A 17564-nucleotide genomic window follows, 5' to 3' on the forward strand; every position below is an offset into this window, starting at 1 on the left:
AGCACAGCAAAGAGGGAATTTGGGGGTTTCTGCTGACTGAATAACACAAGTACTCAGATGTGAAATCATCGCTCTATTTAGCCTAAGATACACTTGAACATTTCAGATTATTTTTAACTCTAATTTTTTTTGTGACCAACAATTTCAGCAACAGCTAAACCTAGAGGTGTATATACTATAAAGAGAAAGCATCTTCCTAAATTGGCTCATGTCTGACATAAGTTTTGGTACCTTTTCATCTTTTTCAGTAAATGTCCCACCATTTCCTGATTTCTTGTTGATGGCCTGGGCTACACCAACAACCTGGTATAAGGAGAGAAAAGTGACAATTTTTTTATTGACTGAAATTTCTTGTAAAAATTCACCAAAATGTATTTATAGAAGATATCCTGCATGTGCTTTAAAATAACACCAGTCTACAAAACAAAAGCAAAACCCCTCATCAGCATTTGAGCAAGCTTTACATCATTTACCACATTCTTTCATCCTAATAAGAATTTGAATGTTTTTAATTTATTAGGGCCCAAACTATGTTTGATCCTGTAATTTCACCCTGCATTTTGAATGAAATTATTTTAGCAATCACATTTTAAGTATATATTTTCCATAGTTTTTAAATATAAACAACAAATTTTGATTACAGTTCCAATAAAGTATATAAGAACATGAACATTTTATATGGGTTTTAAATATAATATTTCAAAACGGCTAAATGCTCTTTTACTAAAAATGAAACAGGACCTAGTGGCCAATCATGGAAAGAATGCAGGAGGATCATTAGGGCAAAAATAATTCTTAATGTAGGTATGCAGTCCAAATTCTTTTGAAATTTCTGCCCTTGAAAATTATTTTACCTTCAACAGACTTATTTTTGGGAAAGAGGGTACTGAAAAATCAAAACAGGAATTAACATGCTGAGGCTTATTTCAGATAGATCAGAAGGCATTTGGAAGTTACTTACCTTTTAGTTCCACCTTTATTTTGAGTTATACCTTAGTCCTATAAAGACCTTCAACTTACTCTTCTCTCCTCTTTATTACTTATTAATTCTACTCTTTCATTTCTTCTGCTATTTAGTATCAGTGGAATAAGCTATTATCCTCTAACTGGCTATACTTCAGAAATATGTATCTTTAGTTCTATGTGGATGGTTCACTTTGTTTTCTCAGCTCACTATAGTATCTTAGCTTTAAGAAAAAGATATAAAATTCTCCTCTAGGATAGCAGAACAAGGAAGGGGAAATACCTTCTTGTCTTATGTAGTTTTGTAGTCTTCTTAACATTTTTCTCTCCCTCTTTTTTTTTTTTTTTTTTGCCTGTATGGTAAAGGGATATTAATTGTTTTTAAAAGCAGAATTATGCAATTATCCTATATCTTTTCATTTCCCTTAGAGCAACTCTCTCTTATTTTTACATACTCTTTAGCTCTTGAAAACAGTGGCAGATTTCTAGATGCTCTAACTTCAGTGACTAAATTTCTAGTAAAATTCCTCTAAGGTCAAAAATGTCTGGATTGTAGTTAGGAATGTTCACTGGAACTATAATAACAGCCACTTGAAAGTCATTGGGGTCTAATATACAGTAGTATAATTTGGTTATTTTAAATGCTCAGATATTCATTCATCCTCTCAACAAATACTGAAGTGCCTATTATGTACCAAAAAGTAATAAAAAACTGGGGAAGTGATTACTCTGAAGGAGCTCAGAATCAAGAATGAGTGATACATAAACACAGACTTGTAGCATAGTAGGATGGTGGGATCAGTTTCATGATACAGTGGCCATGGATTGCTAGGAGCACTGAAGGGGCACTTAATGTGGGTAAAAGAGAAGGAGTCTCAGAAATGACATTTAAATTTTTTTCTCTAATAATTGGTTTTACAAAGTAAAGACATAAACATTAAATCTGTGTTTTAAGAAAGATGAGTTTCAAACAGATATAGAAAGTATTATGCAAAGTTTCTGATAAATATGCAGTACAAAAAGTATACATTGATATGCTATCTATACCTGGAACTGTGTGAAGCAATGTACTAAGCAAGAAAATAAAGAGAAAGCTCCTGCTCACTCAAAAATATAAAAAGACAAAAAATCAGCTGCTTATTAAATGATCACTAATCAAACTATATTAACATTTTAGTCCATCATCATATCAACATAAATTTACAGTGAGATGATGATTCCTTTCAGTCTTTTTTTTTTTTCTTTTTGAGACAGGGTCTTGCTCTGTTGCCCAGGCTGGAGTGCAGTGGCACAATCACAGCTCACTGCAGCCTTGATCTTCCAGGCTGAGGCTATTCTCCCACCTCAGCTTCCAAGCAGCTGGGACTACTTGGAAGGCATGTACTACCATGCCTGGTTAAATTTTAAAAATTTTTTTGTAGAGATGAGGTCTCGCTATGCCCAGGCTGGTCCCAAACTCCTGCGCTCAAGCAATCCTTCTGCTCTGGCCTCCCAAAGTGCTGGGATTACAAACATACAGTAAGATAGAAGAAATAAATTAAATGTTTTATAGTATAGGAGAGTGACTATACTTAACAAAAATGTATTGTATTAGGGGTAATAGACACCAGAAATGCCCTCATTTGATCACTATGCATTATATACATGTAACAAAGTTTCACATATACCCTGTAAATTTGTACCAATAAATAAATAAATATTAAAAAAAAAACAAGTTCTGTCAAAAGACTATTAGACCAGGAAAATATAGTTGGTCCTTTGTATCCAACTGTGATAGAAAATGTTTGATAAAAAAATTTTAAAACCCACAGCAATAAAGAGAACATAAAATAAATATAGTAGGACAATTATGTACAGAGCACTCACATTATATTAGGTAGTATAAGTAATCTAGGGGTGTGCTAAGAGCAGGGGGCTAAAGAATGGCTCCTCTGTTTATAACACATGGAACAGGCATCTGGGGTCACTGTGACAAGGGGCAGAAAACTTGTGACTCCCTAAGAACAAATGTCCTACACGTGTAACAAAAAAAGTAATCCAGACATGATTTACAGTGTATGAGAGGATGTGCATAGGTTTTATGCAAATATTATGCCATTTTATATAAGGGACTTGGGCATCCACAGACTTTGGTATGAGGGGATGGACTGGAGTCCTCAAATCAATCCCTCTTTGTATACTAAGAGACAACTGTGTATCCAACATGTATATGTGCCTCTATCCCCAGAAGGATGACATTTGAAAAATGACATTGATAAAACCAGACAAAAAATAGAAGAAAAGGCATAGTGTTCATCCAGGGTTGCATACACAATACAAGACAAATAACAGTTTAATTCTCTGACTTTAAGGATCCTGAGCAAAACTGGCACCCTCTGCCCTCATGTTCATATAAAGTCAGTCCTTCTTTCTGCTGTCATCCATTGCTTCTTTCAACAAATTAGATCATTGTCTTTAAATCAAGTAACTGCTAACTATAGGCTTTGAAATGTCCATTTTTAATGACAGCTTTTACTCTAAGTATATGTCAGACTTCATGTGAGAGGCAGTACCCCTAAAAGCATTAGCTTCCATATCAGAATGTCCATTCACTTTTGCCTACCTGCTGGCTAACTGTACTCTCAGATACGGGTACTCCACGCTATTTCTGTAAAAGTGCAAAAAAGCCTTTCTGTTTTCTATTTTACTGGCACTATGCACAGCACAAATGGATGTTATGTCCTCACAGGGTCGAGTGTTCTTTTAGGAATGCAAAGGCCAAGACTTGACTCTCACTGGACGAGCAGTATGGAATGTGACAGCTGGTTGTTTCAGGGCAACTGATCATTGCCACAGTGAGCAATTTCTTCTTCAATAAGCAGCTGCCCCAGACATTTACTGAGGCCATACATCAATCCCAATACATTTCCCCATCCCCAGTTCAGGGGATGCTCAGCATGGAAACTAAAAGCAAAGGAGGAAAGGACAGACTACAAATCATAGCCATCCCTCTCTCTCTCAGCCTCAGAAGATCTCCATTGCAATGACAGGACTCTAGACAGTCTAATCTGAGCCAAATACAAACTTTACTAAGAAAACTAGAACTTAACAATATATAGAGGAGTTAGGGGAGAATTTTCCCTAGTGCTCTTTTCAAACATTTCTTTGACTCATTTATTCATTCTGCCATAAATACTTTATTCAACAGCTAACTACTAAGTGCCTTTATGTACCAGTAGTGAACAAAACAGATGAAAATCCCTGTCCTCATGGAGCTGACATTCTAATCAGTGTTAGGCTTGGGAATCCCACCCCCATACCCTCTCCCCACCTGCTTTACAGATGAGAAAACTGAGAGTGAGAGAGTTGACATAACCGATCCAGGCTTTCTGACTTCTCTTCTGAATCCTAAGGAATCATCAAGTTATGGTAATATTCCATGTGGTAGGCAAAATAATGGCCCCCAAAGATGTCCTTGTCCTAATCTCTGGAACCTACGAATATGTGACCCTTAAATGACAAACGGGGTTTTTGGCATGTGATAAAGTTAAAGATCTGCAGATGGGGAGATTATCCTGAATTATGTAGGTGGGCCCAATGTAATCACAAGGTCCTTGTAAGGAAAAGTGGAATGCAGGAGAGGCAGAGTCAAGGAAACATTTGACGATGCTATTCTGCAGATTTTGAAGACAGAGAAAGGGGCCATGAGCAAAGGGGTACAAGGCAGCCTATGGAGGCTAGAAGGGGCAAGAGAACAGGTCTGTTTCTAGAGACTCCACACAGAAACACAGCCCTGTAGATGCCCTGATTTTAGCCCACTGGGAATTATTTTAGACTCTGAAGTCCAAAGCTTCAAATAATACATGTGTGCTATTTTAAGTCACTAAATTTCTGGTAGTTTTTTTACAGCAGCATTAAGAAACCAATACATTCCATTCAGTTATGATTCTTATATTGCATTCTTTTTCTTCTTCTCCTCACCTCACTTTATCTCTTCTGTTTCACTATGTAAATCCTCACTGTCTTTGAAGAACTTGACATCTCATTCCTAATCATCTTCCTTCAGTCCACCTTTGACACTTTAGCCAAATTTATATTCTTGGGGCACTGTTGTGCATACACAGATCATCTCATTTCTCAAAAATTTTAATGGTTTCACCCATCTACAGCATAAAAATTAAAGACTCTACCTAACATTCCACACTCTCAACTTAACTATATCACTTACATGGATGTCTTTGGGTTAGAATACTGCAATGTCCTTTGTTCACATAATTCCTTGAAATACCAACTTCTCTACTGAGGCCAAATCTCCAAAAAATCTTCCCTTCAAACCTACCCCTCTGAAACTCCGTGTGGCAGTTGTATATGCCCTATACCAGGCAGGGTATTCCTTTTTAACCTTTTAACCTAATTTTCTTTACTCACATCCTAGCCCTGCAATTAGATTGTTTTCTAAGGACTTGATTTATATTTTATGCTATTATCAACACTTTGCATTGTTTTACATGTACTCAAAGTTTGAATAGTATGTGTTGTTGATGATAATGGGAGAAATGCCAGAAAGAATAAAATTTTTTAGGGTGATGTACTAACTGAACAATGCACATTCAAATAATAATTAATTATGTCTTCCCATTTTTGGCTCTAGCCTTTGCTTAGTATTAAGAAACCCATCCATATCTGAGAACTTTGTGTGGCAGTAAAAACTTTATCTTCTTAATACGCCATTAATTATGGAGTTGAAACTTATAGCCTAAGGCGACACTGGAAGAGAGAAGAAAGAAAAGCTTGAGATTCTTTAATTTTTAACTTAAAAAGTATAGAAAATCACAAAGAATGAGATAGTAAACATCCATGCCTTTGCCATCTAAAACAGTGGTAGTGTGTGACTTGTTAAAACAGTTTCGTAGGTCTACCCCCCAAATTTCAGATTTTGTAGATCTAGACTGGGGCCTGTATTTCTAAAAGTTCTCAGATGATTACAAATGCTGCTGGTCCAGGGACAAAAGATGCATTGACAACTACTGATATAGAATTACTAAATGTTAATATTTGGTGATGTTTCCTTTATTAATACTATTAAATTAAGATAAAATTAAATTGGACTTCCTCTTTCCAGTCTCATTCTTCTCCCCCCGTTCCTCCTACCATAGTCAACCTTCTTCATTATACTGTTAAAAATATATAAATCTATACACAAAACATAGTACTTTTATCTTTCAAAAAGGTTTCTTAAATGAAATAATATATAGGAATCATTTTGCAACTTGCAATTATATTCAATGTTGTTTTTTAAGATCAATTCATATAAATCTGGTTCATTCATTTTATATACAATATTGCATTCCATATCAAACTGTATTCATTTGATCTCCAAAGAACGGATGTTTGGGTTGTTTGCAACTTTTTGCTACTACAATCTTTAAGAAACATCTTTGATTTTCTTCTTGTGCACATGTGCAGCAACTTCTCTGGTTAAATCTTCAAAAAGATTACAGAAATTTATACCTTTACTAGCAAGGCATAAGAGTCTCCATTAACCTCACATCCTTATCAGCATCTGGTGTTATCAGACTTTTTCAATGTTTGTCAATCTGATGGGTATAAAATTGTATATCATTGTTGCTTTAATTTGTATTTTCCTGATTACTGGAGAGAATGAACATCCTTTTTATTGTTATTAGCTAAGATGGTATCCTCTTCTATATTGCCTACGTGTACATTAGCCAATTTTGACCATTTTAGTTATGGTTTTGGGGTGGCCTCTTATTAATGAATTTTAGAATCAAAGTTAGATATTTCTTTAAGTGACTGGTAAGACTGATTTTATCCTTCTGTATATACAGGCACCTTTATACCTACGGTTTATCTCAAGAGAATGTTTACAGATATTCCATGGTTGGGGGATGAGACAAGTATAAACAGAGGAGAATGATGCTTTTAGTTTACTCTCACAGCCTTCGTGGCTACGAATGGGCAGCCAAGTAAGTTGGAGAGAAGCTTCTAAGGAATTGCAAGATATAAGAAAGCAGTGCTCTGAAGATAACTGGCGTCAGAAATAACATGATCAATGCCATTGTTGCTAATTCAGTTAAGAAATCTCCTCCTCACTAAAACCAGAAAAATTCAAATGCTAAAAAGCTTGCCATTAAAAAAAGGAGAAGGGAGGGCTTGCCATGTAACAGGCACTTTGTAACTGTTCATTCATTTAATCCTTGGCATAATTCTTTAAATTTTTATTCCCATTTTATCACAGAGCAATCTGATGTTCAGAAAACTTACATAACTAGTTCAAGAATATGCAGACCCAGACACTCTCCAGACTTCATCCCAAGAGCTACAATTCTTTCTACTACTTCCCAAAGGAAAAAGTGAAATCAGCCCTAGTATAAAATATAGGCTTTTTTTTTTTTTTTGAGACAGAGTCTCGCTCTGTCGCCCAGACTGGAGTGTAATGATGCGCTCTCAGCTCACTGCAACCTCTGGCTCCTGGGTTCAAGCAATTCTCCTGCCTCAGCCTCCTGAGCACTGGGATTACATGTGCCTGCCACCACACCCCGGCTAATTTTTGTATTTTTATTAGAGACGGGGTTTCACCGTGTTGGTTAGGCTGGTCTCAAACTCTGGCGATCTGCCCGCCTCGGCCTCCCAAAGTGCTAGGATTACAGGTGTGGGCCACCACGCCTGGCCAAAATATAGGATCTTATGGACTCCTCTTTTATACTCAAGGAATCATGGAGACCAAGGGTCCTCCAGTACATACTAACGCTTAGTCTTTAGATCTCATAAGGATGCTTATCTTCTTAATGCACATTTTCATCAAAGGGAATGGAACAATTTCAAAATTATAATACTAAGAAACAAAGACAATCCAAAGTGGCTGCTAAAAGTTGGTTTCTTGGACTTAGATTGTAAGTCTTGTAACAAGTTTTCACAGCCAAGAACCACTTATGCACATTAAAAAAAAAATCCTATGTATCAAGGAAAAGTGAATAATAATGCAGTATCAAAAATAAGTAGATTCTTCAAGAAAAAGCAAAAACTAATTTGTGGTTATAGATATCAGAACAGTGTTGCCCATGGGTGGTGAGGACTGATTAGGGAATTAGTTATACAGATATATGTACATTTTTCAAAACTCATCAAATTGTACATTAAGATCTGATGAATGGCTAACTAGAATAACGAATGCAGAGAAGTCCTTAAAGGACCTCATGGAGCTGAAAACCAAGGCACGAGAACTATGTGATGAATGCACAAGCCTCAGTAGCCAATTCGATCAACTGGAAGAAAGGGTATCAGTGATGGAAGATCAAATCAATGAAATGAAGTGAGAAGAGAAGTTTAGAGAAAAAAGAATAAAAAGAAATGAACAAAGCCTCCAAGAAATATGGTACTATGTAAAAAGACCAAATCTACGTCTGACTGGTGTACCTGAAAGTGATGGGGAGAATGGAACCAAGTTGGAAAACACTCTGCAGGATATTATGCAGGAGAACTTCCCCAATCTAGCAAGGCAGGCCAACATTCAAATTCAGGAAATACAGAGAATGCCACAAAGATGCTCCTCGAGAAGAGCAACTCCAAGACACATAATTGTCAGATTCACCAAAGTTGAAATGAAGGAAAAAATGTTAAGGGCAGCCAGAGAGAAAGGTCGGGTTACCCACAAAGGGAAGCCCATCAGACTAACAGCGGATCTCTTGGTAGAAACTCTACAAGCCAGAAGAGAGTGGGGGCAATATTCAACATTCTTAAAGAAAAGAATTTTCAACCCAGAATTTCATATCCAGCCAAACTAAGCTTCGTAAGTGAAGGAGAAATAAAATCCTTTACAGACAAGCAAATGCTGAGAGATTTTGTCACCACCAGGCCTGCCCTAAAAGAGCTCCTGAAGGAAGCACTAAACATGGAAAGGAACAACCGGTACCAGCCACTGCAAAAACATGCCAAACTGTAAAGACCATCGAGGCTAGGAAGAAACTGCATCAACTAACAAGCAAAATAACCAGCTAACATCATAATGACAGGATCAAATTCACACATAACAATATTAACTTTAAGTGTAAATGGGCTAAATGCTCCAATTAAAAGACACAGACTGGCAAATTGGATAAACAGTCAAGACCCATCAGTGTACTGTATTCAGGAAACCCATCTCACGTGCAGAGACACACATAAGCTCAAAATAAAGGGATGCAGGAAGATCTGCCAAGCAAATGGAAAACAAAAAAAGGCAGGGGTTGCAATCCTAGTCTCTGATAAAACAGACTTTAAACCAACAAAGATCAAAAGAGACAAAGAAGGCCAGACACAATGGCAAAGGGATCAATTCAACAAGAAGAGCTAACTATCCTAAATATATATGCACCCAATACAGGAGCACCCAGATTCATAAAGCAAGTCTTTAGAGACCTACAAAGAGACTTAGACTCCCACACAATAATAATGGGAGACTTTAACATCCCACTGTCAACATTAGACAGATCAACGAGACAGAAAGTTAACAAGGATATACAGGACTTGAACTCAGCTCTACACCAAGTGGACCTAATAGACATCTACAGAACTCTCCACCCCAAATCAACAGAATATACATTCTTCTGAGCACCACACCATACTTACTCCAAAATTGACCACATAGCTGGAGGTAAAGCACTCCTCAGCAAATGTAAAAGAACAGAAATTATAACAAACTGTCTCTCAGACCACGGTGCAATCAAACTAGAACTCAGGATTAAGAAACTCACTCAAAACCGCTCAACTACATGGAAACTGAACAATCTGCTCCTGAATGACTACTGAGTACATAACGAAATGAAGGCAGAAATAAAGATGTTCTTTGAAACCAACGAGAACAAAGACACAACGTACCAGAATCTCTGGGACACATTCAAAGCAGTCTGTAGAGGGAAATTTATAGCACTAAATGCCCACAAGAGGAAGCAAGAAAGATCTAAAATTGACACCCTAACATCATAATGAAAAGAACTAGAGAAGCAAGAGCAAAACACATTCAAAAGCTAGCAGAAAGCAAGAAATAACTAAAATCAGAACAGAACTGAAGGAAATAGAGACACAAAAAACCCTTCAAAAAATCAATGAATCCAGGAGCTGCTTTTTTGAAAAGATCAACAAAATTGATAGACCGCTAGCAAGACTAATAAAGAAGAAAAGAGAGAAGAATCAAATAGATGCAATAAAAAATGATAAAGGGGATATCACCACCGATCCCACAGAAATACAAACTACCATCAGAGAATATTACAAACACCTCTACACAAATAAACTAGAAAATCTAGAAGAAATGGATAAATTCCTCAACACATACACCCTCCCAAAACTAAACCAGGAAGAAGTTGAATCTCTGAATAGACCAATAACAGGCTCTGAAATTGAGGCAATAATTAATAGCTTACCAACCAAAAAAGTCCAGGACCAGATGGATTCACAGCCAAATTCTACCAGAGGTACATGGAGGAGCTGGTACCATTCCTTTTGAAACCATTCCAAACAATAGAAAAAGAGGGAATCCTCCCTAATTCATTTTATGAGGCCAGCATCTTCCTGATACCAAAGCCTGGCAGAGACACAACAAAAAAAGAGAATTTTAGACCAATATCCCTGATGAACATAGACGCAAAAATCTTCAATAAAATACGGCAAACCAAATCCAGCAGCACATCAAAAAGTTTATCCACCATGATCAAGTGGGCTTCATCCCTGGGATGCAAGGCTGGTTCAACATATTCAAATCAATAAACATAATCCAGCATATAAACAGAACCAACGACAAAAACTATATGATTATCTCAATAGATGCAGAAAAGGCCTTTGACAAAATTCAACAACACTTCATGCTAAAAACTCTCAATAAATTAGGTATTGATGGGATGTATCTCAAAATAATAAGAGCTATCTATGACAAACCCACAGCCAATATCATACTGAATGGGCAAAAACTGGAAGCATTCCCTTTGAAAACTGGCACAAGACAGGGATGCCCTCTCTCCCCACTGCTATTCAACATAGTGTTGGAAGTTCTGGCCAGGGCAATCAGGCAGGAGAAGGAAATAAAGGGTATTCAGTTAGGAAAAGAGGAAGTCAAATTGTCCCTGTTTGCAGGTGACATGATTGTATATCTAGAAAACCCCATCATCTCACCTCAAAACCTCCTTAAGCTGATAGGCAACTTCAGCAAAGTCTCAGGATACAAAATCAATGTGCAAAAATCACAAGCATTCTTATACATCAATAACAGACAAACAGAGAGCCAAATCATGAGTGAACTCCCATTCACAATTGCTTCAAAGAGAATAAAATACCTAGGAATCCAACTTACAAGGGACGTGAAGGACCTCTTCAAGGAGAACTACAAACCACTGCTCAATGAAATAAAAGAGGATACAAACAAATGGAAGAACTTTCCATGCTCATGAGTAGGAAGAATCAATATTGTGAAAATGGCCATACTGCCCAAGGTAATTTACAGATTCAATGCCATCCCCATCAAGCTACCAATGACTTGGAAAAAACTACTTTAAAGTTCATATGGAACCAAAAAAGAGCCTGCATTGCCAAGTGAATCCTAAGCCAAAAGAACAAAGCTGGAGGCATCATGCTCCCTGACTTCAAACTATACTAGAAGGCTACAGTAAACAAAACAGCATGGTACTGGTGCCAAAATAGAGATATAGACCAATGGAATAGAACAGAGCCCTCAGAAATAATGCTGCGTATCTACAACCATCTGATCTTTGACAAACCTGACAAAAACAAGCAATGGGGAAAGGGTTCCCTATTTAATAAATGGTGCTGGGAAAACTGGCTAGCCATATGTAGAAAGCTAAAACTGGATCCCTTCCTTACACCTTATACAAAAATTAATTCAAGATAGATTAAAGACTTACATGTTAGACCTAAAACCATAAAAACCCTAGAAGAAAACCTAGGCAATACCATTCAGGACATAGGCATGGGCAAGGACTTCATGTCTAAAACACCAAAAGCAATGGCAACAAAAGCCAAAATTGACAAATGGGATCTAATTCAACTAAAGAGCTTCTGCACAGCAAAAGAAACTACCATCAGAGTGAACAGGCAACCCACAGAATGGGAGAAAATTTTTGCAATCTACTCATCTGACAAAAGGCTAATATCCAGAATCCACAATGAACTCAAACAAATTTACAAGAAAAAAACAAACAACCCCATCAAAAAGTGGGCAAAGGATATGAACAGACACTTCTCAAAAGACATTTATGCAGCCAAAAGACACATGAAAAAATGCTCATCATCACTGGCCATCAGAGAAATGCAAATCAAAACCACAATGAGATACCATCTCATACCAGTTGGAATGGTGATCATTAAAAAGTCAGGAAACAACAGGTGCTGGAGAGGATGTGGAGAAATAGGAACACTTTTACACTGTTGGTGGGACTGTAAACTAGTTCAATCATTGTGGAAGTCAGTGTGGCGATTCCTCAGGAATCTTGAACTAGAAATACCATTTGACCCAGCCATCCCATTACTGGGTATATACCCAAAGGATCATAAATCATGCTGCTATAAAGACACATGCACACGTATGTTTATTGCAGCACTATTCACAATAGCAAAGACTTGGAACCAACCCAAATGTCCAACAATGATAGACTGGATTAAGAAAATGTGGCACATATACACCATGGAATACTATGCAGCCATAAAAAATGATGAGTTCATGTCCTTTGTAGGGACATGGATGAAGCTGGAAACCATCATTCTCAGCAAACTATCACAAGGACAAAACCCAAACACTGCATGTTCTCACTCATAGGTGGGAATTGAACAATGAGAACACATGGACACAGGAAGGGGAACATCACACACCAGGGCCTGTTGTCGGGTGGGAGGAGGGGGGAGGGATAGCATTAGGAGATATACCTAATGTTAAATGACGAGTTACTGGGTGCAGCACACCAACATGGCACATGTATACATATGTAACCAACCTGCATGTTGTGCACATGTACCCTAAAACTTAAAAGTATAATAATAAAAAAAAGATCTGTGAGTTTCACTGTACGTGAATTTTAAAACATTTTAAAAGCAAATGGATATGTAATTGCTGAAGGTATGTGAAAGTGGAGGCCCATGTGCCAAGTTCCCAGCTGTCTGGGTAATGCTGAAGCAGGCTGAAGTCCTGATCATTTGTTCTGTGCTATTAGGGAGGATGGTCACTCCCCAGACGGGGCCAGGGCAAATCCAGCTTCTAGGGATCAGTAGCTGTCCTGCCCCAGGAACATCCTGTGGGAATAGAGTCAACCTGAGACTGGGGTTCTTCCCCACGAGTGAATGCTTGGCATAATTATTGATCCTAGTGTTTATCCTCATCCCTTTGAACAATTAAAAAAAAAAATCCCCCTCCTGCCAAATACTAAACTCTCTGCCACACTAGCTTTTAAGTAATGAGGTAAAGCTGTTAAACCTAGAACTAAAGGGACTTTTTGCCTCCTTATTAGATCTTTCTGTCCCTTGAGATACAGAGATTCTGTCCAGAGACAGAACAGCGCATAGCCATTGTGAGCAAAGTCTCCATATAAGCCCTTTAAAAACTGCCACAGACACAAAGGTTACATAGCAGAAAACAGCCTGCTGTCTTTCCCATGGCAGGGTACATTCAGTGTTTACTGTTGTTGTTTAACTTTCCATTCCTCCATTTGTCTGACTTTGCAACATTCTCAGAAGGAGGAAATGCACATTTTCTGACCCCCCACGAGGTGAGAGCTCTGCAGTAGGCACTGTCACATTCCTTATCTCACTAGGAATTCAAAACCACCCTGTGTGTTTGCACTTTATGCTGAAACTTTACAAACCAGTCGCCTAAAGCATAGGGAGAAGAAACTTGCTCAAGGAATCACTGCTCCTAAGCCAGCACAAGACCAAGTCACTTTTGCTACAAAGTCAGACCTCTTTCTTTCCCACTCCACCTCTCTGCTTAAGTGAGAGTAAGCCCAAAATGTCAATAAAAAATTTTGTATATCAACATAGGTTATACAAGTTGTACTTCATATCAGAATAATTCCACCACTGTTTATGTTCACCTTTACACAGTACATTGCCAAAAATTACTTCAGAGCCCTGGATCTATTTAATAATGAAGATTTATTTTAAGGGTGGTATCCTGCCTGACGCCAGGTGTTGGCCCGCAAAGCATAGGCTTACCCTGGACAGTGTTGTTGGATTTGGAGTCTGTTAAATCAGGATCAAGCTTGTTCCAGCATTGCCTGTACTTATTATGAGTCCATGTCTCTATAGCCTTGTAAAATGCCCTGCCAATAAAGCTTCCTGATAATTACAGTATAGAGTGGTGTGCCGATAATGGGCACCCAACAAACAGAAAAGAAGTAACATAGCAAAAATGGTAAAAAGCAAGTTTTGTGCATCAAAACACTAAATAGGCTGAATAGAATTTAAAAATTAAAGTTGGTATCAAAGCGGTTGAGAGAACGCCTTCTTTACTAGAGCTGAACTAAGTGTTTGGATCACTGCTGTTGCCTCTACTGGTCTAGCTAACCACATATATAGCCATTGAAAGCTAGATATCCATATAATTTAACATAAGATATTCAAGAAAAACGTGTGTGTGTGTATATATATGTACATACATAATTTCTTTACATTCTAAGTCCTTCATATGGAGAACATAGTTTATTATGTTCTCATAGCCAAAACATAATTTCATTTCGAAATATTTTCCCTCCAAATGGAAGATGTGCCTGAGAAGCTAATCATGTATGAAAGCACAGATGCAGACATCTGTCTCACTAGCGAAACTCCTAGTTGTAGGTGTCACCAGCAAAAAAAGACATGACCTCTTCTCCATAGCTGGTGCCAGTTAATATACAATGAAGTAATTGTAGGCATGCCTCAGAGATATTGTGGGTTTGCTTTCAGACAATGGCAATAAAGTGAGTTACACAGATATTTTGGTTTCCCAGAGGATATAAAAGTTATTTTTAGACTATACTGTAATTTCTTAAGTGTGCAATAGCACTATGTCTAAAAAACAATGTACATACCATAATTAAAAAATACTTTATTGCTGAAAAATGGTAACAATCACCTTAGTCTTTAGCTAGCTATAAACTATTTGCTGGTGAAGGGTCTTACTTTGATGTTGATGGCTGCCGAATGATCAGGGTGGTGGTTGCTGAAGGACGGGGCTGCTGTGGAAATTTCTTAGCATAAGACAACAATGAAGTTTGCCACCATGGATTGACTCTTCCTTTCATGATAGATTCCTCTGTAGCATGTGATGCTGTTTGATAGCATTTTACCCACAGTAGAACTTCTTTCAAAATTGGAGTCAATCTTTTCAAGGTGTGTCACTGCTTTATCAACTAAGTTTATGTAATATTCTAAATCCTTTGCTGTCTTTCAACAATATTCACAGCATTTACAGCAGGGGTAGAGTCCATCTCAAGAAACCACTTTCTTTGCTCATCCATAAGAAGCAACAGTTCATCTGTTCAAGTTTTATCATGAAATTGCGGCAATTCAATTACATCTTCTGGCTCTATTTCTAATTCTAATTATCTTGGTATTTCCACAACATCTGCAGTTACTTCCAACAGTGATGTCTCAAAACCTTCAAAGTCATCCATGAAGGCTGGAATCAACTTCTTCCAAATTCCTGTTCATGTTGATAATTTGACCTCCTCCCATAAATCACAAATGTTCCTAATGGGATGTAGAATGTTGAGTCCTTTCCAGAGGGTTTTCAATTTACTCTTCCCAGAGCCACTAGAGGAATCCCTATTTATGTCAGCTATGGCCTTACGAAATGAATTTCTTAAATAATAAGACTTGAAAGCAGAAATTAGTTCTTGATCCAATGGGCTGCAGAATGGATGTTGTATCAGCAGGCATGAAAACGACATTGATTTCCTTGTGCATCTCCATCTGAGCTCCTGGGTGACTAGGTGTACTGTCACAGAGCAGTAATATTTTGAAAGAAATCATTTTCTCTGAGCACTAGGTCTCAATAGTAGGCTTAAAATATTCAGTAAATCATGCTGTAAACAAAGGTGCTGTCATCCAGGCTTTGTTGTTCCATTTGCAGAGGACAGGCTGAGTTGAATTAGCATAATTCTTAAGGGCCCTAGGATTTTTAGAATGGTAAGTGAGCACTGGCTTCTACTTAAATTCACCAGCTGCATTAGCCCATAACAACAGAGTCAGCCTGTCCTTTGATGCTTTGAAGCCAGACACTGACTTCTCCACTCTGGCTATGAAAGTCTGAAATGGCATCTTCCTCTAATAGAAGTCTGTTTAGTCTACATTGACAATCTGTTGTTTAGCATGCCATGTTCATCAATGATCTTCACTAGATCTGGATAACTTGCTAAAGCTTCTCCATCAGTACTTGCCCCTTCACCTTGCACTTTTGTGTTTTGGAGATGGCTTCTTTCTGTAAACCTCATGAGACAACCTCTGCTAGCTTCTACCTTTTCTTCTGAAGCTTCCTTACCTCTCTCAGCCTTCACAGTATTAAAGAAGTTAGGGCCTCACTCTGGATTGGGCTTTGGCTTAAGAGAATGTTGTGACTGGTTTGATCTATCCAGACCATTCAAACTTTGTATCAGCAATAAGGCTATTTGACTTTCTTAGCACTCATGTATTCATTGGAGTGGCACTTATAATCTCCTTCAATAACTTTTCCTTTGTGTCCACAACTTGGCTAACTGGCACAAGAATCCTAGTTTTTGGCCTATCTCGGCTTTCAACATGCCTTCCTCACTAAGCTTATTCATTTCTAGCTTTTGATTTAAAGTGAACACTTGAACACTTAGAGAACACTATAGGGTTATCAACTGGCTTAATTATAATACGGTTGTGTCTCAGGGAATAGGGAGGCCAAAGGAGAAGGAGAGAGACAAGGGAACATGAAGAAGGTGAAAGCTTTGGTGAAGTATGTTCAAGAGAGAATGGAAGGAAATGAAAATGGCAAACATGGCCTGTATAACTCTTTCAAAGAGTTTTGTTCTGGTTATGATCAGAGAAATGAGGTGGTAAAGCAGATGTGTGGTCCAATGAGTGTTCTGCTTTTGTTTTCAAGATGGGTGAAATAGCAGCATGTTTGTATGCTGATGAGCAGATCTGATAGCCGGGAAAACTTTAATGATTCTGGACATAGAGGAGAGAACTGCTGAGCTAATTTCTTTGACCAGGCAAACTGAGATGAGATCTGGCGCACAAATGGGAGGCTGGCCCTTGCTGGTTCAGATAGTTCATCCCAAGAACTAAAAGGGTAACCAGAGTATATGGACTCAGATGCTGGAGCAGGAGAAAGAAGTAGGAGAAGTTATCTTGTGGAAATATTCTTCTAATTGTGTTGGCTTTCACTGAAACAGTAAGCAAGGCCATCATCTGAAAGCGGGGATGGGGAGGCAATGTAGAGATTTCAGGGGAGAAGAGAAAGGATTAGAGTGTAAAACAATACATGCAAAAGAAAAAGAGCTAACTGTTTTGTTCCCCACAAACCAATGACTTATTTTAGGAAATATGACAACTCTCCCCCTTTATAACCTATCTACAAAGCTAGAAAGTATTTCAGATTCTTCCCTCTCCCT

The 17564-nt window shown here is 37.9% G+C and overlaps 1 protein-coding gene and 1 non-coding gene across 7 annotated transcripts in view; one reads left to right on the forward strand and one right to left on the reverse strand.

Moving 5' to 3' along the window:
* PDE5A (phosphodiesterase 5A) overlaps positions 1-17564 on the reverse strand; it is a 134099-nt gene that overhangs the window by 71997 nt on the left and 44538 nt on the right. For all 6 annotated transcript variants that reach the window (XM_063723621.1, XM_063723620.1, XM_009240282.4 and 3 more), the window contains exon 4: positions 232-303. In XM_063723621.1, coding sequence (XP_063579691.1) covers positions 232-303 — 72 coding nt within the window. The remainder of the gene's footprint in view (positions 1-231; positions 304-17564) is intronic.
* On the forward strand, positions 2857-2983 carry LOC112133283 (small nucleolar RNA SNORA11). The gene has a single exon (XR_002914953.1). It is a non-coding gene; the product is annotated as a small nucleolar RNA SNORA11 (small nucleolar RNA).

The sequence above is a fragment of the Pongo abelii genome, chromosome 3 (genome assembly GCF_028885655.2).
Source record: "Pongo abelii isolate AG06213 chromosome 3, NHGRI_mPonAbe1-v2.0_pri, whole genome shotgun sequence".
Classification (NCBI taxonomy): Eukaryota; Metazoa; Chordata; class Mammalia; order Primates; family Hominidae; genus Pongo; species Pongo abelii.